The following is a 24,070-nucleotide window of genomic DNA, read 5'->3' on the forward strand; positions in this document are numbered from 1 at the left end:
TATTTACAAATGAATGCTGAGAAAAACAGTCAGTCATTAATAACTTTCTTTAAAAAATAGCATTCTGTCTGCTTGACAACTACTACAGTTCCATATATTTCATAACAGCTGATGACACTCTTCTTTTTCCATTTTCCTCTCTGCATTGTTCATCCAAGAATTAAGTTGATTAAGTATCATTTGTGTATTCTGTTAGACAAGCAACAAACTATATTGTAATTCGACTTGGAAGTTTCTTCAATTAACTGCTTTCTTGCTTTTATACTTTTTAATGATGAACTTACTAAAGAGTCGTTGACAAACAGGGAATTATCTCTGTCACTGTTGTCCTAACAACAATTATCAAAACATTAAGGAAAATTATACATTATTTAAAAAATAAATGACAATCAATTTCTCTGTTTATTATGGAAATATTAAGATTTACACACAAAATAAAAGATGTAACAATGAACGTAAATAGTCACTGTGTGGGGAAAAAAATAATCCCATGAGTTCTCTAAGGATAAAACACTGAGATCTGTTGTAATGCCCACTTTGCTCTTTGTATGCACAAGCTATTCTTATCAATCTTTCATTCTTTTATCTATGAAAATCGTATCTGTGCACTGTTACAAGGCTTTGGTTCAGTTGTGATGTCATTTAAACTGGCCCCCTCCACCCTTACAGACACAGACACACAGACACACACACACACACACACACACACACACACACACACACACACACATTCTCTCACTACAGTGTAATGACTTTTTCACCTCATACACACAAGTTGCAAATGAGGTGTGCTGTACACAGAAACGGGCAGTAAGGCAACTTTCACAATAAAACATATCAGACTTTATGGACACATTTTAAGATGTTGCAACACATTTCCTCTATCGGAGAAAAGAACAGACACACAGGCATGAAATTGAAAGACATAAAAGGAGGGAGGACATACCAGATCCCCACTAACAAATAAAAATAAGTACAATTTAACACATGGAAAAGTATAACGTGACAAATATTGAATTAAGTGTATTACTGTTTCACAGCTTCAAACAACTTACAATGAAAGACTTGCTTCTTAAAAACACTTTTACTTTCATAAATTTGAAAACTTGTTTCACTTTATGATACATCTGGTATTAAGATAAGCTATATTTGTTGAAACCTTTTCAGAAATAAATTTAGCACCATTGCAAACAGGTCTGTGACTTCAGTATCTGCCTGTCTATCCCAGACCTCACACACAGTCTACCGAATACACAGCTTTGAGCCCCACATCACGTAGGGTTTCTACTCTCAAAAGTTCATCACAACTAGTGGAAGTCACATTACGTACGCAATGCCTCGACACAGAGTTGTGCCCTCCTCCGGAAAGGAGAGACGAGTGTTCCTAAATGATAGAACACACGGCGGACTGAAAAAGAGGCAAACAGTTTTTTAATTAATTAACTTGTAAATCAAAATTTATCAAAATAAAAAATGTACACCTGACTGTAATTCTAATAAAAATTTCACTGTGTCATTCAAAGCTTTACCGACACAATAACTGCTCGAACGGTTCCCGCAGGCGTAACGTCAGATGCCGCCCCACCATACGCCGTATCTTCACGTGTCTATGGGAAGGATGAAGTGGTGATCCAATTTGTGTACTAGATCGTTAGCGAGGCACCGTTGCAGGTGAAGCAGACTTCTGGAGACCCCAGCTGGAGAAACTGAGTACGGAGCCAGAGGTCCAGGGCACACGAGACGACCTGCGAGCCACAGTTCTCCGAGGACTTGCTCACAGTCGTACCCGCCCGTCCCAGCTGTAATATTAGTGAGGCTTTGTCACCACATTCTTGCCAGATTCATTTCTCTGCGAGTGACAACGTCTTACTGTGGGAAGTCCTCGGGGGTGGTACTGACTTTCTGGGGTCCTGGGTATCACACCCGTCAGCCATTCACCCTGGTGAGCTGTCGTTCGTGAGTCATTGTCGGAGAAGAGTTTCTGTGACTGAAAATAACAAGAAAGGTTAACTTATTCAGCTGGTATGCTCGAGTCCTGTCTGCTGCCATATTTTAGATACGTATCGAAATGGTTGTGCATTTGCTAAACGCAAATACGAAACAGAAATCCATTCAGGTGCTAACTGGATTACATACACACCTGTGCTTAGTGATACGATCGTGTGTGTGTGGTACGGATCGAACTTCTCTAATGAAAAGACAATATTTTGTAATGTCAAAGAAGTTGTCCAAGAAGAAATGCGATTGCAGTAAGGTAGCATTTATATTTTGTCCACGGTGCACGAAGAAACTTAAGTTTTAAATGTTTGAATGACCAATTCCATCTAAAAATGTACAACGTGTAATGAAAAATAAATGTTTGTGAACCTATAACAACGAGTATAAACAGAATATTAGGAAGTAAAAATGTGACTGAATAAAAAAAGTTAATATGACGGTTAACGACACATCGAAGGATGATAAATGAGAAAGTACATTTAAACCAATTAATTGAATAAATAATAACATAGAAAAACAATAGTTGCTACTCACTGTATAGCAGAACACAAAAAAATGACTGCCAGAAAGTGAACTTTCAGCCAATAATGTCTTCATCAAAAATAGATCACACAGAGATACATTCCAACTCACACACACATGACCATAGTCACTGGCAGCTGGAGCCAGATTGCTAGCAGAAGCATTTGATGGAAGAGGCAACCAGGTGGTGGGGTTAAGGAGGAAGCTGAGGTCGGAAGAGGGAGGAATAGTAGGGTACGGCTGGAGGACAGTCAAGGGGTGCTGGGGAGTACAGGGACAAATTGGAGAGAGGGTAGGGCAGCTAGATGCAGTCGGGTGGTTAGACGGAGGGTGGGGAAGAGGGGACAGCAGAAAGGAGAGAAGTAAAAAGACCGAGGGTGCACTGGGGGGATAAAGGGCTGTGTAGTGCTGAAGTGGAAAGAGGGAAGGAGACAGCTGGGCTTAGGACAGTGAATAGGAGAGTTCCCACCTGCACAATTCAGAAAAGCTGGTGTTGACGGTAAGGATCCAGATATTCTGCTGCGAAGAACGTCGTGTCAGGTGACACGCTCAGTAACGGGGTGGTCCGTCTGTTTCTCGGCCACAGTTTGTCTGTGGGCATTCGTGCCAACGGACGGGCTGTCGGTTGTCATGCCGTCGTAGAATGTGGCCCAGTGGCTGCATCTTAGCTCGTACATCGTACGATTTGTTTCACAGGTAGCCCCGTTTGACGAGATAGGCGATCTTTGTGTCAGGACTGCAGTAGTCGGTGGTGGGAGGATGTACGGAACAGCTCTCGCATCTAGGTCTATTACAGGGATACGAGTTGCAAGGCGAGGGTTTGGGAGTGGGGGACGCGTAGGGACGGACGAGAATACTGTGTAGGTTCGACGGACGGTGGAATACCACTGTGGGAGGGGTAGTGGGTGGGACGTTTCTCATTTCGGGACACGACGAGAGGTAGTCGAAACTCTGGGGGAGAATTAATTCGGTTGCTCCAGTCCCGGGTAGTACCGAGTCACGGGGGGAATCCTCTTCTGTGGCTGGACGGTGGGACTTTGAGAGTCGGTGGGTGACCGGAAAGACTGGCACGCGACATCTGTTTTTGTAGAAGGTCGGGAGGGTATTTGCGGTCTACGAAGTGTCAGTGACACCCTCGGTATATTTCGAGAGGGACTGCTCGTCACTACAGATGTGACAGCCACGAACGGCTAGGCTGTACGGAAGGGACTTCTCGGTACGGAACGGGTGGCAGCTGTCGAAGTGGAGGTTTTTGACAGAGTTCAGTGGAACAAGCTGATGGATATCTTGAAGAGGAAAGGAGTAGATTGGAAAGAGAGACGACTGATACAGAATCTATATTTACACCAGAAAGTACGGATAAGGATTGGAAATGAAATGTCAGAAGGAAGCAGCATTGGAAGAGGTGTTAGACAAGGTTGTTGCCTTTCCCCACTGTCGTTTAATGTATACCTCGAAGAGATTATTGCGAAAAGTTTAGATGGGAAAAGAGGAATACGTAGTGGTGGAAAGAGAATAGAATGTATAAGATTTGCTGATGACACGGTATTAGTGGCAGAAAGTTAGCGGACAGTGAATAACATTCTCAAAGAACTGAATGAAGCTTGAGTGGAATATGGGATGCAAATAAACACAGCAAAAACAAAGAGTATGGTCATCAGTACAAGACGCAGACTGTCCAATATTAAAATAGGACAATCTACCATTAGGAAAGTAAGTGAATTTAAATATCTCGGAATCACAATAACTGAAGACTTGAGATGTCACGAGGAGGTGAAACCCGAACTGCCATAGCGAAGGAGGCATTCGACAGAAAGAGGAGACTCTTATGTGGCAAATTAGATAAAGGACTAAGGAAAAGGTTTGGCAAATGTTTTGTCTGGAGTGTGGTGCTATATGGGGCAGAAACACGGACACTGAGACGAGAGGATGAAAAAAGGTTAAAAGCATTTGAGATGTGGATGTGAAGGACAATGGAGAGAATAAGCTGGATAGAAAGAGTGAGTAATGAAAGAGTATTGGAAAGGGTTGGTGAGAGAAGATGTCTGCTGAAGGTTGTAAGAGAAAAGAAAAAGAACTGGTTGGGACATTCATTGAAAAGGGAGTGCTTGCTAGTTGATGCTTTGGAAGGATTGGTTTGTGGGAGAAGACTGAGAGGCAGAAGGAGATACAAGGCGATAGACGACATAAAGGGAAGAGGAAATTATACAGACCTGAAGAGGATGGCAGAAGATCGGGCAGCCTGGAGAACTACCATGTGAAAACCTGCCTTTAGGAAGAACACTGATGATGATGATGATGACCTTTGAAATCAGTCACGTGACGTACAAGCTCAGCTGCAACCAATGTGCTGCATTCTCCAAGGAACAGGCTGTCCGTCTGCACGAATGGCCATCAACAAACTGTGGCCAAGAAACAACTGGACCACCCCGTTATCCGACACGACATTCCTCATTTAGGTAACTACTTCACAGCCTGTGCCATCTGGATCCTTCCCACCGACAACAGCTTTTCCGAATTGCGCAGGTAGAAACTCTCCCTGCAATATAAGCAACGTTCCCACCTCAACCTTCGTTTGTCACAGTCCTTACCCATCTGGCACCTTCCCTGTTCCCATTCCAGCAGTACACAGCCCTCTATTCCACCACCACACCCGCAGTCTTTTTACTTTTATCTTTTTCCCCTACCTAACCTCTCAACTGCATCTATCCACCTCATCCCTGTATGCTCACACAAGCAGCACTTTACCATCCTCCACCACCTACCCCCCTATCTTTCCCCTACCTACTGCAGCATCCTCCTTACCCCCACCATCCCATTGCCTCTCGTGCGTGTGCGCGCACGCGCACTTATAGCTCGTCGGCCAAAAGCTCACTTTCTGGGAGTCTTTTTGCCGCGCCTACCTGCGACTCAGCGTCCCCACTAGTAGCAACTATCCTTTTCGTAACATCGTTACACTACATCCTGAATTTTCCATTGTTTAATTGAATAAATAGTCATTTTAATAAAGATAAAAAAATATGACACACACTTGGATTCAAACCCACCATCTTCAGCATAGCAGCTCAATGGCTTAACAGCCATTTTGAAAACTATCATTATTTTAAATGGTCCTGTGTATCACAAGAAATTCCTTTTTGCCTACTGCTCACGAATGAGGGCTTGCCAGGGTTAATGGCTGTAGGGTGCGATACCTGGGACCCTAACCACCACTGTAGAGGCAGTTTCAAAAAACCAGTCCAATAACACAGTCTGGAGACCTTCCACCGTTAGCACTCTCCACAGCTTCCCACACACCGCAGGGCTAAAATCCCTCGTCTTCGTCAACTGAGACATTGTCTGTGCACATTTCTTTAATGACAGATTTCCAGGAAGTCGAGTCAGAAGAGAAAATTACTTCCCCTCCACACTTTGTGTTCCTTATCCATACACTGTAGCCGGCCGCTGTAGCCGAGCAGTTCTAGGCGCTCCGGTCCGGAACCGCACTGCCGCTACGGTCGCAGGTTCAAATCCTGCCTCGGCACGGATGTGTGTGACGTCCTTAGGTTGGTTAGGTTTAAGTAGTTCTAAGTTCTAGGGGACTGATGACCTCAGATGTTAAGTCCCACATTGCTTATAGCCATTTGAACCAGATACTGTACGGTTTCTACAACAATATTCAGCATTACACCCGAGAACCGTTCGAGCAGAAATACCTGGCACTTTATACTGTCAGTGTATATGAAGTGTGATAAAAAAGTAATAGATTTTTTAATTTTGCAGGCTTTATACATCCCATTTTCAAACTCTTTTATATTGTTCATACACATGTTCCTGATGTATATTTGCATTTTCAACTGTTTTGAATATTTAGTTTATTGTTGACAGTCGAAGAGGTCGTGTGTGTTTTAGCGTGCTCAGTTAATTTTTACTCTCAAAAAAGGTGGCTCAAAACAAACTGCATTTAATTTTGCTTGAAAAATGTAATAAAGTGCAGCATCACATTTGAAATGTCGACTGTGGATTTTGGCAAGTCTACTACAAGTAAGACGAGGGTTTACAAGTGATATAAACACTTCAAAAAGGGTCGAGAAGACATCGAAGGTGACAACTGCCCCGGATGCCCCAGCACGTCAATTACTGATGACAATGTAGAAGACGTAAAGAAAATGGTTCTGGATAATCACTGTATCATCATCAGAGAGGTTGCTGATGATGGCAAATCTTTTGGCTACATCAAGCAATTTTTTCAGATGTTTTGGGCACGAAACATGAAGCAGCAATGTTTGTTCCAAAATTGTTCAATTTCAGCCAAAAATGACACTGCACAGCAATTGCTGAATGAAGCTGACAATGATCCGGATATTCTAAAGAAGACTATAACAGATGACAAAACATGGGTATAATGGTATGATGTTGAAACCGAGGCCCAATCTTCCCAATGGAAAGTGCCTCAAGCCTGTCTAGAAAAAAGTTTGGCAAGTTTCATCACGTGTGAAGGTTCTCACAGTTTCTTCAGTTACAATGGGACAGTACATCACGACTTCCTGCCTTACGGTCGTACAGTTAATAAGGAATACTATGCGGAACTTATGTGCCACTTGCATTAACCGGGCCAGAATTGTAACAAAACCACTCATAAAAACTGCTCACAATAATGCTCCCCCTCACAGCTCAGTGACTGTTCACGATATTTTTGCAAAAAACAAAACTGTTAAGTTGTCCGAGTCACCATATTTGTCGGGCATGGTCCCCTGCAGCTTCTTTGAATTTCAGAGGCTTAACGAAACCATGAAAGGATGTCATTTTGCCACCATTGGTGAGATAAAAACAGAATTGCTGGAAGAGCTTAACACCGTAATGAAAAGTGAGTTCCAGAAGTGCTTCCAATATTGGTAAATGCACTAGCACAAGTGTATTGAATCTGAGGAGGATTACTTTGAAGGGGACAAAGTAGTACTTGATGAATAAAAAAGATGCTTCAACCCTTTCACGGGTGCATTTTTTGTAGCAACTCAGTGAAGATAATTTTTTTGCTATTCTATTAGAAATGTGATCAAATGGCTGTATTTATTTTTTGATAATTTTGTGATTTAGGACCTAAAACTATGGTGGTACATATATCACCACAGTACCTTGGTGAAGTATTAAAACTGGTGGTAAATGGATTTCCCACTTCCCTTTTGTGTGCCGTTCTGTGTTGCCATTACACATAAAAAAATAATGAACAGTGTTTTCTGCTTTTATTTTATGTTTTATTTTATTTTTTACCGATATTAAAGTTTACTTACTACAATGTGAAAACAATCCTTGAAACTTTATCATGCAGAAAAGGTATGAGCTGACACAGGTCACAGTAATGTATATTGCAGAAGTGAAGGAATGTGTTCAGACAACAGTAGTGATCCCACAATAAACAGAAACTGATTGTTGTAGCACTTCTCATACACCTCGTGCTGTGTACTGTCAGAAGATGTCAGGCATAGACAGAGGTGGTAAAACATATTCCCATAAGCTTTGGGATACTCCTAAGTTGGTGGTAAGTATGCTTCGCAAGGACCACAAATGACAGATTAATTTTGTGGTAAGTACACTTCCCAAGCTCCTTCCAGAAACTACAGTGCTGGTAACCATACTTCCCAATAACCATTAAAACATATACTTCCCACAGTTCAGAAGGCTATATTTCACAACAAACAAACTGCAGCTTGTGTAGTGGACTGTCACTAGATGCCAGGAGTATGAAGAAGTGGGACAGATATTCCCTTAAACCCTGTAAGGAAATACGTTTAGTGGAAAGTAAAACCCCCCTTGGCCTGCCAATGGGTAAAGGAAAATAAAAATGGCCATCACTTTTTGATCACACTTTGTATAACAAAAACATGGTACAGAGAGATGAGAATACACAAAATGTCGTCTCAGCCTGGTGCTGTAGTGAGCTGTATACAGAATGCAACTTTTGTATCACATACCACATCATTAGTAATACACATGAATGTGTTCCAAAGTAGGTACACATTTTAAAGACCTCACCTGACTCTTGGCCACATTAGCTGGAAGTATACTCAATCACAGTATCAAAAAATTAATACAACATGAACTTGTAAAGTTCTGTGGACACCTTTCAAACTGTGTGTTAAAAATTATCAACTCATAAATGTTTACAGCATCCCATCATCATGAGGATAAGCTGTTGTTCAAGTAATAACTTTCATCAACTACCAGTCTTGATCACACACCTAGTTATGATCTGCATGACACACTAGCAGGCAGTCAAAGGTATTTATTCAAACAGCAGTTTATTGAGGTGTTCTTTATACGTGTAAAAAATACTCACATACACACACACAGAGAAATGCAGAGAAGTGCCGTGTAGCCTAGCTGAAGCAGATTTGTCTGCTTTGAAATGTCGAGCGTTTTAAGGTTTACGTCACAATGCAATGGCACGAAAAACAAGCATCGAGGTTTATTACAAATTGCAATAAATGGGGGATACTTGCAGTGTTGCTCCAATTGTACAGAACAGAAACTGTGAACAGAGAATGTCTGACCACATCAAATATTTTTGCAACAAAAGAATCTGTCAGCAGTGTATCAAAGTCGCAGCCTCAGTTGGTTAGTTTAGTGACAGGCAACCGTGAGGAACTGCAACAAATATTGGCACAAATTAGTCAGTTACTTATGTGAGAGATGTTAGGAGAACTAGGGATTAGTAAGGACAATTTTGAAAATGTCATTCATGACAACAATCCACAACTTCCAATGACGGTTATAACACGTGACAAAACACGGATATACAGCTATGACGCTGAAACTGAGGCCCAGTCGTCCCGGTGGAAACTGCCCAAAGAGCCGAGGCCAAAAAAAATTCAACAAATGAATCTCTGCTTCAAGGAAAAGCTTAAACACCCGTACTGCCACCAATAACTTCACCTCTTGGAGGTAAGTACTGACTTTCTATGCCACCCGCTTATATTTTAACAGTTTTCCCTATCCGTGGACAGTCTGTGCTGCACAAACAGAGGAGCAGAAGAAATCAGCCCCAGATGACAACTGCAGTGGATTTCACTCCCAGACGTCACTGTGCTTCTCTTTTCTGCACAGCGAAACATTCGGAGGAGGAGGACTCGCTTACCGTATTTACTCGAATCTAAGCCGCACTCGAATCTAAGCCGCGCCTGAAAAATGAGACTCGAAATCAAGGAAAAAAAATTTTCCAGAATCTAAGCAGCTCCTGAAATTTGAGACTCGAAACTCAAGGGGAGGGAAAAAGTTTTAGGCCGCACCTCCAAATTGAAACAAAGTTGGTCCATTGTAATATGAGACACAATATGAGACACTATTCAGGTTGAATGAATGACGATACAGCTACAGTAATTTGATTCGAGTCGTAAGCTTAGCAGTTAAGCTTTACCAGGTAGCCATTGCTGTGTGTCAGGCGCTCCATCCATATTTATACAGGTACCCGTCCTTTTTCACGTGCTTTGTCTGGTTTGAATCGATTGCTTATTTTGCTATGATCTGATAAGTGTTGTTTTCTTTGTTATAGGTGTTTACGTCACTCTAAGCTGAAAATGCATTACTGTGTCATACATTGTTTGTCGCATTTTGATAGTGTGTGTTTACGGCCTGTCGCCGCTCGCGGCATGGCTTGCTTTTGTGCGCGCTACCACCGCTTGAAATTTAAAAAGAAAAAAAAAGAGAGAGGAATCGTCTCATTAGCGAAACAATGGCAAGAGACTGCTGTTCGTTGCAACTTACACTGCTGCTTTCTTTGATAATGATCAACAAGAACCAAATAATAGACTGTGTATGATAGAAGATGTTCTGAACGAGAGTGTAGCGAAAAATTTTCTCCGTTTGTAAATCTTTGCAGGCGTTTCTTTAGTACATTACATTCCGCACAGAAATTAGAGTCATCTTAGATTTAAAAATCTAGTCAATTGCCGTGCTTCATTTCTGACAGTATCACTATTAGGTATAAGAATAATACGAATATAAACATGACACGATACGTATACTCTTCTGCATTTACTGTTGTCTCACTCTAGTTTCGTAGTTTATTAGGCAGACAGGTTTTAAATGAGATAGCAGCAAACACGAAAGAATACATGGCAAAATGTTTATATTCATATTATTCTTATGGTGAAGAGAATACTGCATGTGATTCACAATTCATCAAGTTCCTATTAGCAACCATCTGTTCTCACAGGTAGGAAAAAATTCAGAACGTAGAGTTGGCCATATTGACAAACATCCCAAACAGTCTTGCCAGTCAGATTTTCGTAGTACATTGAAATGCTTCTACATTCGAAGATGAACAATACGGAATGTGTATTTACTTCGTTGGATAATGTACGAAAATGCAGTGGTCGAAACTCGGGGCGGAGAAAAAAAGCTCGTCTTCCACCTTTATTTAAAATGTATTTACTGACACAGAGGTTTTGGCGCCAGTATTTATCTTTGTGCCTACAAAGCATACCTGTGTAGCGCTACATATATTCGACGGCAGAAGTTAGTTGTGGCGGGAGATATCCATATTATAACGAATCTCGTAACATGCTGAAATGTGCTGTCCTCTTCCTCCACTAGATACGAAAATCAATGTACTGTCTGTGTAAGAACTATCCCTTGGGAGTTCAGCTAGCAGGTTAAGCTGCCCATCACCAACAGCAGTTTTCGCTGTCTGAAACGCAGCTGTTAGGTGCACGAAATGAATGGTAACAGGCGACAGTTGCCTGTATAAATATGCAACCTTAAATGGCTGCACACTTGGTTCATTGCCAGAACATATGTTCAAAATTAATATATGGCAAAAACAGTAAAAAGTGTCTCGGCGGTAATCAGTACAAATGAGTTTTATAGTTTTCCACTGAATAAAGCTGTATTTGCGCATCTACTGAGTTAATATACGGCTTGCCTTGAATAACATTGTATTCAAAATCATAAATACTAAGTTGGGAGAAAGGAACCACAAACATGAACAGAACAGTTTTTGTTATATGGTCTTACAGACAAAATAAAATAAGTAATACATAAACACAGCGCATTCCACGATATTCTAATGCAAAAACACTATTTTTTAACTTTACATCAAACATGTAGAGTAATTCCTAGCATAAAATATGGAGGTGTCAGTGCTTGTTTGGGTGTGTATAACAAGCTGGACTGCAATTGGAAACCTACTTTCCACTGAAGGAATAATGGACTACTTGACGTACTGATATAATGAAGGGAAATTTAGATTGGAAACGGTAGTAAATGACGTACTTTCCAACACATATGGCAGCTGGCAGATTATAAATCTAGGCAAGAACAATTTTATCTTCCAACAGGACAGTTCTCCTAGGTGTATACATTGTCACAAAATACTATAACGTAGTTCCTGTACAACACTTCAAAAGAGCTAGAGATAATCTCCTGCTTTAGACATGTTTGAAGTTTGTGTAACATTTTACTTAGCTTGCACTAAAAGCACTCATACTGCAAATACAAACTACAAATGAACTAACTTTCAGAAGCCTTTGGCAAAATATCTGCAATGTAGACATTGATACCAATGCAATCAAATAATAAATGCTTCCAAAGGGTATTTAGAAAGAGGAAACGACATATATTTATGAAGGTGTCATTGTGTCTTTTAAGTTTTCTGTGCCTTAGTTTCTAGATAAGAGTCACAATTTTGAACTTTCAGCCTTCTCTGTTTGTCAACACTGTCACAGTAATTCACCACCTCATGACCTTTGATGTCAAACTGTCACTGAGTCAGATTACTTTCTTCATTTTTCCAGAAATGTTCATTCAATGTTACTGCAAGAATTTGACTGCAAGAACTAATAAAAGAAAAAGAGAAAACCCTAAGCGTTCCAGAACTTTTTGAGTGTCTAAAGTGGATAACTGATTAAAGTTTCATTTTATATGACATTATGTTTCATTTTTATTTTGCATATTCTATGCGTAAAGTAAACACTACAGCATCTACAGTCTGCAGAATACACAGTGATTTGTCACCTAAACAAGATCCAAAGCTGTAATATCTAGGAATCGAACCACAGTCTACAATTAATTCATGTGCAGATAGAGCACAGATAGGTCAGTACGGAAGTAATCAGATAAGGCTAGAACAACAATAAAAACCCCTTTTTCTTCCTGATGTACATATAGAATAAGCCCAAAAAGGGTGAGATCATAATTACCACACCTGCAATACTAACCTACAACATTCATTGTAAAACGTGCTTTAGTTTCTAACATATTTGAAGAAATCTGCATTACCACCGTTAACCTGCTTTTAGCGAATGAAACTTCAGTGTCAACAAGATTCAAAAGGAAGTACCATTTTCGAGTTGACATAAAAATACATCAGAATAAAAACATTTTGGTAGGACAGGCCTATACATAAAACATGGCATATAACTTAATGAAAGTCTTGCTCAATAAAATTTATATCAAAACCTCAGTAGTGCTGTCATACATTCTTCATATTAGATAAAAAAACAGGTCTACCACAGTTATATGATGTAGGTCACCCATTTGTAAATGATGATTCACATAGACATTTTACATGTAATCCGTCCTACAAAGACATTTTTGTCATCATGTAGGCCTAAAAATTAAACTTCCTACCACAACTAGTCATCATCAATAAAGCATGTTCATTAGAGGCAACTTATGGCAGTAATACGAATTTTTTCCACTACGAAGAAGAGCCACTAGTTGATAACTGCCTCAAAATATGGGGGCATTCAAAATTAAAGCAGGTCGGTTTTATTCAGGATTCCAATACATCATATTATTCCCAACTCTCTCGGCTACGAAACAATTTTTCAACACAATCTCCGTTCAATGCGACGGCCTCGAACCACCTTACTGGGAGAGCCCGTACACCGATACAGAATCACTCTACCGGTCGACACGGGAGCCGACATCTCACTGGATCGATAATCTCCCCATCGTCCAAGTACCATTTCTCAAACAATGCATCCTTCATTGACCCAAACAGACGGAAGCCGGAAGGCACAGTGTGATCGAGGAAGAACAGTCCCGCGATTTGTGAGAGTCCCCGCGTTGCCACGGACGAGGAGAAGTTTGTTTATATTTTTGTGGCAACAAACGTGCAGAAGTCATTTCTTCAGTTTCCTGAGGGTAACACAATGCACCACCGAGTTGATCATTGCACTGTGAAGGAGAACATAAAACAGAATAAAACCAAACAAGGGAAAATCCAGGACGAAATGTAACAACATCATGAAAAGGAAAGTTACCACTCACCATATAGAGGAGATGCAGAGTCACAAATAGGCACAACAAAAAAAGCTTTCCACCCATAAAGCCTATGGCAAAAATAGACAACAAGCACACGCACACGCACACACTCAACTCACACACACATGACTTTGTATGAGTGGCATTTGTGTGTGTGTGTGTGTGTGTGTGTTTGATGAAGGCCTTACAGGCCTACCGTATTTACTCGAATCTAAGCCGCACTTTTTTTCCGGTTTTTGTAATCCAAAGAACCGACAGCTGCTTAGAGAAAGAGAGAGAGACGGGGAGAGAGAGGGAGAGAGAGAGAGAGAGGGAGAGAGAGAGAGAGAGAGAGAGAGAGAGAGAGAGAGAGAGAGAGACAAGGTGGAAGACGAGCTTTTTTCTCCGCCCCGAGTTTCGACCACTGCATTTTCTTACATTATCCAATGAAGTAAAAACAAATTCCGTATTGTTCATCTTCGAATGTAGCACAATTTCAATGTACTACGAAAATCCGACTGGCAAGACTGTTGCTAATAGGAACCTGATGAAATGTGAATCACATGCAGTATTCTCTTCACCATAAGAATAATACGAATATAAACGTTTTGCCATGTATTCTTTCATGTTTGCTGCTATCTCATTTAAATCCTGTCTGCCTAATAAACTACGAAACTAGAGTGAGACAACAGCAAACGCAGAAGAATATATGTATCGTATCATGTTTATCCTCCCCCCACGAACCATGGACCTTGCCATTGGTGTGGAGGCTTGCGTGCCTCAACGATACAGATAGCCGTACCGTAGGTGCAACCACAACGGAAGGGTATCTGTTGAGAGGCCAGACAAACGTGTGGTTCCTGAAGAGGGGCAGCAGCCTTTTCAGTAGTCACAGGGGCAACAGTCTGGATGATTGACTGATCTGGCCTTGTAACACTAACCAAAATGGCCTTGCTGTTCTGGTACTGCGAACGGCTGAAAGCAAGGGGAAACTACAGCTGTAATTTTTCCCGGGGGCATGCAGCTTCACTGTATGGTTAAATGATGATGGCATCCTCTTGGGTAAAATATTCCGGGGGTAAAATAGTCTCCCATTTGGATCTCCGGGTGGGGACTACTCAGGAGGACATCGTTATCAGGAGAAAGAAAACTGGCGTTCTTTGGATCGGAGCGTGGAATGTCAGATCCCTTAATCGGGCAGGTAGGTTAGAAAATTTAAAAAGGGAAATGGATAGGTTAAAGTTAGATATAGTGGGAATTAGTGAAGTTCGGTGGCAGGACGAACAAGACTTCTGGTCAGGTGAATACAGGGTTATAAATACAAAATCAAATAGGGGTAATGGAGGAGTAGGTTTAATAATGAATAAAAAAGTAGGTGTACGGGTAAGCTACAACAAACAGCATAATGAACGCATTATTGTGACCAAGATAGACACGAAGCCCACACCTACTACAGTAGTACAAGTTTATATGCCAACTAGCTCTGCAGATGATGAAGAAATTGATGAAATGTATGATGAGATAAAAGAAATTATTCAGGTAGTGAAGGGAGACAAAAATTTAATAGTCATGGGTGACTGGAATTCGTCAGTAGGAAAGGAAGAGAAGGAATACGGACTGGGGCTAAGAAAGGAAAGAGGAAGCCGCCTGATAGAATTTTGCGCAGAGCATAACTTAATCATAGCTAATACTTGGTTTAAGAATCATGAAAGAAGGTTGTATACATGGAAGAACCCTGGAGATACTAAAAGGTATCAAATAGATTATATAATGGTAAGACAGAGATTTAGGAACCAGGTTTTAAATTGTAAGACATTTCCAGGGGCAGATGTGGACTCTGAGCACAATCTATTAGTTATGAACTGTAGATTAAAACTGAAGAGACTGCAAAAAGGTGGGAATTTAAGGAGATGGGACCTGGATAAACTGAAAGAACCAGAGGTTTTACACAGTTTCAGGGAGAACATAAGGGAACAATTGACAGGAATGGGGGAAAGAAATGCAGTAGAAGAAGAATGGGTAGCTTTGAGGGATGAAACAGTGAAGGCAGCAGAAGATCAAATAGGTAAAAAGATGAGAGCTAGTAGAAACCCTTGGGCAACAGAAGAAATATTGAATTTAATTCATGAAAGGAGAAAATATAAAAACCCAGTAAATGAAGCAGGCAAAAAGGAATACAAACGTCTCAAAAATGATATCGACAGGAAGTGCAAAATGGCTAAGCAGGGATGGCTAGAGGACAAATGTAAGGATGTAGAGGCTTATCTCACTACGGATAAGATTGATACTGCCTACAGGAAAATTAAAGAGACCTTTGGAGAAAGGAGAACCACTTGCATGATTATCAAGAGATCAGATGGAAACCCAGTTCTAAGCAAAGAAGGGAAAGCAGAAAGGTGGAAGGAGTATATAGAGAGCCTACACAAGGGCGATGTATTTGAGGACAATATTATGGAACTAGAAGAGGATGTAGATGAAGATGAAATGGGAGATATGATATTGCGTGAAGAGTTTGACAGAGCACTCAAAGACCTGAGTCGAAACAAGGCCCCCGGAGTAGACAACATTACATTAGAACTACTGACAACCTTGGGAGAGCCAGTCCTGACAAAACTCTACCATCTGGTGAGCAAGATGTATGAGACAGGCGCTCTCTGTAGATTAGTTCAGACGTTCTTTGCACAACAGTTTTTAGCATGGATAGGGACTGCAACTGCTGTGTTCGGATGCAGGCTGAGTTGGCATCCCTTCGCTCCCAGCTTCAGGCAGTGTTGGCTTCGGTCACACAGCTTGAGGCTGTTGCCAATGGGCATCACTGTGGGATTCCGGATGGGGGTTTGTCGGGGACGGCCAGCTCGTCCCACGCATCCCCCAATCGGACTACGACTGTGGTTGCCCGGGATACTGCCCGCATTGAGGCTGATCCCTCACCTGTGGTAGAGTGGGAGGTCATCTCAAGATGTGGCAGGGGACGAAAGACATTCCGGAGGGCTGAACGGAAGGCCTCTCCAGTTTGTCTGACGAACCGGTTTCAGGCTCTGTCTCAGGCTGATACTGATCTTCGGCCTGACATGGCTGCTTGTCCTGTTCCAGAGGTTGCCCCTCAGTCTGCAAGATCCGGGCGGTCGCAGAGGGTGGGCTTACTGGTAGTTGGGAGCTCCAACGTCAGGTGAGTAATGGGGCCCCTTAGGGAAATGGCAGCAAGAGAGGGGAAGAAAACCAATGTGCACTCCGTGTGCATACAGGGGGGAGTCATTCCAGATGTGGAAAGGGTCCTTCCGGATGCCATGAAGGGTACAGGGTGCACCCATCTGCAGGTGGTCGCTCATGTCAGCACCAATGATGTGTGTCGCTATGGATCGGAGGAAATCCTCTCTGGCTTCCGGCGGCTATCTGATTTGGTGAAGACTGCCAGTCTCGCTAGCGGGATGAAAGCAGAGCTCACCATCTGCAGCATCGTCGACAGGACTGACTGCGGACCTTTGGTACAGAGCCGAGTGGAGGGTCTGAATCAGAGGCTGAGACGGTTCTGCGACCGTGTGGGCTGCAGATTCCTCGACTTGCGCCATAGGGTGGTGGGGTTTCGGGTTCCGCTGGATAGGTCAGGAGTCCACTACACGCAACAAGCGGCTGCACGGGTAGCAGGGGTTGTGTGGCATGGGCTGGGCGGTTTTTTAGGTTAGATGGCCTTGGGCAAGTACAGAAAGGGCAACAGCCTCAACGGGTGCAGGGCAAAGTCAGGACATGCGAGGACCAAGCAGCAATCGGTATTGTAATTGTAAACTGTCCAAGCTGCGTTGGTAAAGTACCGGAACTTCAAGCGCTGATAGAAAGCACCGAAGCCGAAATCGTTATAGGTACAGAAAGCTGGTTGAAGCCAGAGATAAATTCTGCCGAAATTTTTACAAAGGCACAGACGTTGTTCAGAAAGGATAGATTCAATGCAACCGGTGGTGGAGTGTTCATCGCTGTTAGTAGTAGTTTATCCTGTAGTGAAATAGAAGTGGATAGTTCCTGTGAATTATTATGGGTGGAGGTTACACTCAACAACTGAGCTAGGTTAATAATTGGCTCCTTTTACCAACCTCCCGACTCAGCAGCATTAGTGGCAGAACAACTGAGAGAAAATTTGGAATACATTTCACATAAATTTTCTCAGCATGTTACAGTCTTACGTGGAGATTTCAATTTACCAGATATAGACTGGGACACTCAGATGTTTAGGACGGGTGGTAGGGACAGAGCATCGAGTGACATTATACTGAGTGCACTATCCGAAAATTACCTCGAGCAATTAAACAGAGAACCGACTCGTGGGGATAACATCTAGGACCTACTGATAACAAACAGACCCGAACTTTTCGACTCTGTATGTACAGAACAGGGAATCAGTGGTCATAAGGCCGTTGCAGCATCCCTGAATATGGAAGTTAGTAGGAATATAAAAAAAGGGAGGAAGGTTTATCTGTTTAGCAAGAGTAATAGAAGGCAGATTTCAGACTACCTAACAGATCAAAACGAAAATTTCTGTTCCAACACTGACAATAATGAGTGTTTATGGAAAAAGTTCAAGGCAATCGTAAAATGCGTTTTAGAGAGGTACGTGAAGAGTAAAACTGTGAGGGACGGGAAAAACCCACCGTAGTACAACAGCAAAGTTAGGAAACTACTGCGAAAGCAAAGAGAGCTTCACTCTAAGTTTAATCGCAGCCAAAACCTCTCAAACAGAAGCTAAACGATGTCAAAGTTAGCGTAAGGAGGGCTATGCGTGAAGCGTTCAGTGAATTCGAAAGTAAAATTCTATGTACCGACTTGACAGAAAATCCTAGGAAGTTCTGGTCTTACGTTAAATCAGTAAGTGGCTCAAAACAGCATATCCAGACACTCCAGGATGATGATGGCATTGAAACAGAGGATGACACGCGTAAAGCTGAAATACTAAACACCTTTTTCCAAAGCTGTTTCACAGAGGAAGACCGCACTGCAGTTCCTTCTCTAAATTCTCGCACAAACGAAAAAATGGCTGACATCGAGATAAGTGTCCAAGGAATAGAAAAGCAACTGGAATCACTCAACAGAGGAAAGTCCACTGGACCTGACGGGATAACAATTCGATTCTACACAGAGTACGCGAAAGAACTTGCCCCCCTTCTAACAGCCATGTACCGCAAGTCTCTAGAGGAATGGAAGGTTCCAAATGATTGGAAAAGAGCACAGGTAGTCCCAGTCTTCAAGAAGGGTCGTCGAGCAGATGCGCAAAACTATAGACCTATATCTCTGACGTCGATCTGTTGTAGAATTTTAGAACATGTTTTTTGCTCGAGTATCATGTTGTTTTTTGAAACCCAGAATCTACTATGTAGGAATCAACATGGATTCCGGAAACAGCGATCGTGTGAGACCCAACTCGCTTTATTTGTTCATGAGACCCAAAAAATATTAGATACAGGCTCCCAGGCAGATGCTATTTTTCTTGACTTCCGGAAGGCGTTCGATACAGTTCCGCACTGTCGCCTGATAAACAAAGTAAGAGCCTACGGAATATCAGACCAGCTGTGTGGCTCGATTGAAGAGTTTTTAGCAAACAGAACACAGCATGTTGTTATCAATTGAGAGACGTCTACAGATGTTAAAGTAACCTCTGGCGTGCCACAGGGGAGTGTTATGGCACCATTGCTTTTCACAATATATATAAATGACCTAGTAGATAGTGTCGGAAGTTCCGTGCGGCTTTTCGCAGATGATGCTGTAGTATACAGAAAATTACAGCGAAATGCAGGAAGATCTGCAGCGGATAGGCACTTGGTGCAGGGAGTGGCAACTGACCCTTAACATAGACAAATGTAATATATTGCAAATACATAGAAAGAAGGATCCTTTATTGTATGATTATATTATAGCAGAACAAACACTGGTAGCAGTTACTTCTGTAAAATATCTGGGAGTATGCGTGCGGAACGATTTGAAGTGGAACGATCATATAAAATTAATTGTTGGTAAAGCGGGTACCAGGTTGAGATTCATTGGGAGAGTCCTTAGAAAATTTAGTCCATCAACAAAGGAGGTGGCTTACAAAACACTCGTTCGACCTATACTTGAGTATTGCTCATCAATGTTGGATCCGTACCAGATCGGGTTGACGGAGGAGATAGAGAAGATCCAAAGAAGAGCGGAGCGTTTCGTCACAGGGTTATTTGGTAACTGTGATAGCGTTACGGAGATGTTTAGCAAACTCAAGTGGCAGACTCTGCAAGAGAGGCGCTCTGCATCGCGGTGTAGCTTGCTCGCCAGGTTTCGAGAGGATGCGTTTCTGGATGAGGTATCGAATAGGTTGCTTCCCCCTACTTATACCTCCCGAGGAGATCACGAACGTAAAATTAGAGAGATTAGAGCGCGCGCGGAGGCTTTCAGACAGTCGTTCTTCCCGCGAACCATACGCGACTGGAACAGGAAAGGGAGGTAATGACAGTGGCACATAAAGTGCCCTCCACCACACACCGTTGGGTGGCTTGCGGAGTATAAATGTAGATGTAGATGTAGATGTAGATACCCTCAGACTTCAAAAAGAATATAATAATCCCAATCCCAAAGAAAGCAGGTGTTGACAGATGTAAAAATTACCGAACTATCAGTTTAATAACTCACGGCTGCAAAATACTCACGCGAATTCTTTACAGACGAATGGAAAAACTGGTAGAAGCAGACCTTGGGGAAGATCAGTTTGGATTCCGTAGAAATGTTGGAACACGTGAGGCAATACTGACCCTACGACTTATCTTAGAAGAAAGATTAAGGAAAGCCAAACCTACATTTTTAGCACTTGTAGACTTAGAGGAAGCTTTTGACAATGTTGATTGGAATACTCTCTTTCAAATTCTGAAGGTGGCAGGGGTAAAATACAGAGATCGAAAGGCTATTTACAATTTGTACAGAAAGCAGATGGCAGTTATAAGAGTAGAGGGGTATGAAAGGGAAGCAGTGGTTAGGAAGGGAGTGAGACAGGGTTGTAGCCTATCCCCGATGTTATTCAATCTGTATATTGAGCAAGCAGTAAAGGGAAGAAAAGAAAAATTCAGAGTAGGTATTAAAATCAGTGGAGAAGAAATAAAAACTTTGAGGTTCGCCGATGACATTGTAATTCTGTCAGAGACAGCAAAGGACTTGGAAGAGCAGTTGAATGGAATGGACAGTGTCTTGAAAGGAGGGTATAAGATGAACATCAACAAAAGCAAAACAAGGATAATGGAATGTAGTCAAATTAAGTCGGGTGATGCTGAGGGAATTAGATTAGGAAATGAGACACTTAAAGTAGTAAAGAAGTTTTGCTACTTGGGGAGCAAAATAACTGATGATGGTCGAAGTAGAGAGGATATAAAATGTAGACTGGCAATGGCAAGGAAAGCGTTTCTTAAGAAGAGAAATTTGTTAACATCGAGTATAGATTTAAGCGTCAGGAAGTCATTTCTTAAAGTATTTGTATGGAGTGTAGCCATGTATGGAAGTGAAACGTGGACGATAAATAGCTTAGACAAGAAGAGAATAGAAGCTTTCGAAATGTGATGCTACAGAAGAATGCTGAAGATTAGATGGGTAGATCACATAACTAATGAGGAGGTGTTGAATAGAATTGGGGAGGGGAGGAGCTAGGGGCACAACTTGACTAGAAGAAGGGATCGGTTGGTAGGACATGTTCCAAGACATCGAGGGATCACCAATTTAGTATTGGAGGGCAGCGTGGAGGGTAAAACTCGTAGAGGGAGACCAAGAGATGAATACACTAAGCAGATTGAGAAGGATGTAGGTTGCAGCAGGTACTGGGAGATGAAGAAGCTTGCACAGGATAGAGTAGCATGGAGAGCTGCATCAAACCAGTCTCAGGTCTGAAGACCACAACAACAACAACATCATGTTTATATTCGTATTATTCTTATGCCTAATAGTGATACAGTCAGAAATAAAGCACGGCAACTGACTAGATTTTTAAATCTAAGATGACTAAGTTCTGTTCAGAATTTGATGTACTAAAGAAGCGGCCGCAAAGATTTTCTAACGGAGAAAAATTTTCACCTAACTCTCGTTCAGAACTTGTTCTATCATACACAGTCTATTATTTGGTTCTTGTTGATCATTATCAAAGAAAGCAGCACTGTAAGTAACAACAAATAGCAGTTCTTGCCATTGTTTCGCTAATGAGATGATTCCTCTCCTTTTTGTTTTTCTTTTTAAATTTTAAGCGGTGGTAGCGCGCACAAAAGCAAGACATGCCGCAAGCGGTGACGGGCCATAAACATGCACTATCAAAATGCGACAAACAATGTATGACACAGTACAGTAATGCAATTTCAGCTTAGAGTGACGTAAACACCTATAACAAAGAAAACGGCACTTATCAGATCAAATCAAAATAAGCAATCGATTTAAACCAGACGAAGCACGTGAAAAAGGAAGGGTACCCGTATAAATACGGACGGAGCGTCTGGCGCATAGCAATGGCTACCTGGTTAAGCTTAACTGCTAAGCTTACGACTCAAACCAAACTGCTGTAGCTGCATCGTCTTTCATTCGACCTAAATTGTGTCTCGTATTACAATGGACCAACTTTGTTTCGATTTGGAGGGTGCGGCCTAAAACTTTTCTCTCCCCTTGAATTTCGAGTCTCAAATTTCAGGTGCGGCTTAGATGCGGGAATTTTTTTTTTTTTTTCCTTTATTTCGAGTCTCATTTTTCAGGTGCGGCTTAGATTCGAGTAAATACGGTATCTGCAACTCAGCATCTATGCTATATGGTGTGTGGCAACTTTCCTTTTCTTAATATCATTACATTAAACAGAATAACCAATTTAGAGTCCCAGGACCCATCACCGTGACTTCAACGTCAGCTTTGAACTTTTTCTTCGCGAGAGGTGGTGTGGCGCTACTCCACAAGTTGCCACCTCGTTTCCAGTTCGAAGTGGTGAACACACATTTCATCATCTGTGACAGTGTTCGACAAAAAAATGTCACAGTCTCATAATGCACAATAATTGCGCACAGATAGTCATTTGTTGCTATTTACTGTCTCCTGCTAGGAAGCGAGGAACTGAGCGGGCACACACCTTTGAGTGCCTCAACCGGTGGACCAGTGGGTCCGCACTACTAACAGAGACATCCAGTTGTGCAGTGAGGTGTCCAACTGTGATCAGTCAATCATCTCAAATGAAAGTGTCCGCACGTTGCAACACTGTCAGAGTCACAGGTCTGTGTGGCCGGATGGCACATGGGAGATCAGACAGGTTTGCGCGAGATTAGATTAATACTTGTTCCATAGATCATGAATACGACACTTCCTAATGATGTGGAACACATCAGGTTAATAAAAGATGTCTGTACAAGATATTACATTACATAAAATATTGCATGACACTAATGTTTAAGTTGTTGTTGTTTTTTCCCCCTTAATTTATATCTAAAAATTCAGCCAATGAGTTGAAGGAGTTGTCATCTAGAAATTCTTTTAATTTATTTTTAAATGTTAGTTGGCTATCTGTCAGGCTTTTGATGCTGTTTGGTAGGTGACCAAAGACTTTTGTGGCAGCATAATTTACCCCTTTCTGTGCCAAAGTCAGATTTAACCCTGTATAGTGAAGATCATCCTTTCTCCTGGTGTTATAGCTATGCACGCTGCTATTACTTTTGAACTGGGTTGGATTATTAACAACAAATTTCATAAGTGAATATATATACTGTGAGGTTACTGTGAGGATCCCCCCTAGATCCTTAAATAGATGTCTGCAGGATGACCGTGGGTGGGCTCCAGCAATTATTCTGGTTACACGTTTTTGAGCAATGAATACTTTTCTACTCAACGATAAATTAACCCAGAATATGATGTCGTATGAAAGCAGTGAATGAAAGTAGGCATAATAAGCTAATTTACTGAGATTCTTATCACTAAAATTTGCAATAGCCCTAATAGCATATGGAGCTGAACTCATACGTTTCAGCAGACCATCAATGTGTTGCTTCCAGTTTAACCTCTCATCAATGGACACACCTAAAAATTTTGAAAATTCTACCTTAGCTACAGACTTCTGTTCAAAGTCTATATTTATTACTGGAGTTGTGCCATTTACTGTACGGAACTGTATATACTGTGTTTTATCAAAATTTAAAGAGAGTCCGTTTGCTGAGAACCACTTAATAATTTTGTGAAAAACATCATTTACAATTACATCACTTAGTTCTTGGTTTTTGGATGTTATTACTATATTTGTATCATCAGCAAAAAGAACTAACCTTGCATCTTCATCAATGTGGAATGGTAAGTCATTATTGTATATAAAAAAACA

General features: G+C 41.6%; 1 protein-coding gene across 2 annotated transcripts in view; it reads right to left on the minus strand.

Annotated features, from left to right (window-relative positions):
- Window positions 1-383: 383 nt before the first annotated feature.
- Window positions 384-24,070, minus strand: part of LOC124552608 (protein spindle-F) — a 154,017-nt gene continuing 130,330 nt past the window's right edge. For both annotated transcript variants that reach the window (XM_047126935.1, XM_047126934.1), the window contains exon 8: window positions 384-1,408. In XM_047126935.1, coding sequence (XP_046982891.1) covers window positions 1,385-1,408 — 24 coding nt within the window. In that variant the 3' untranslated portion in view covers window positions 384-1,384. The remainder of the gene's footprint in view (window positions 1,409-24,070) is intronic.

The sequence above is a fragment of the Schistocerca americana genome, chromosome 10 (genome assembly GCF_021461395.2).
Source record: "Schistocerca americana isolate TAMUIC-IGC-003095 chromosome 10, iqSchAmer2.1, whole genome shotgun sequence".
In the NCBI taxonomy this organism is placed as follows: Eukaryota; Metazoa; Arthropoda; class Insecta; order Orthoptera; family Acrididae; genus Schistocerca; species Schistocerca americana.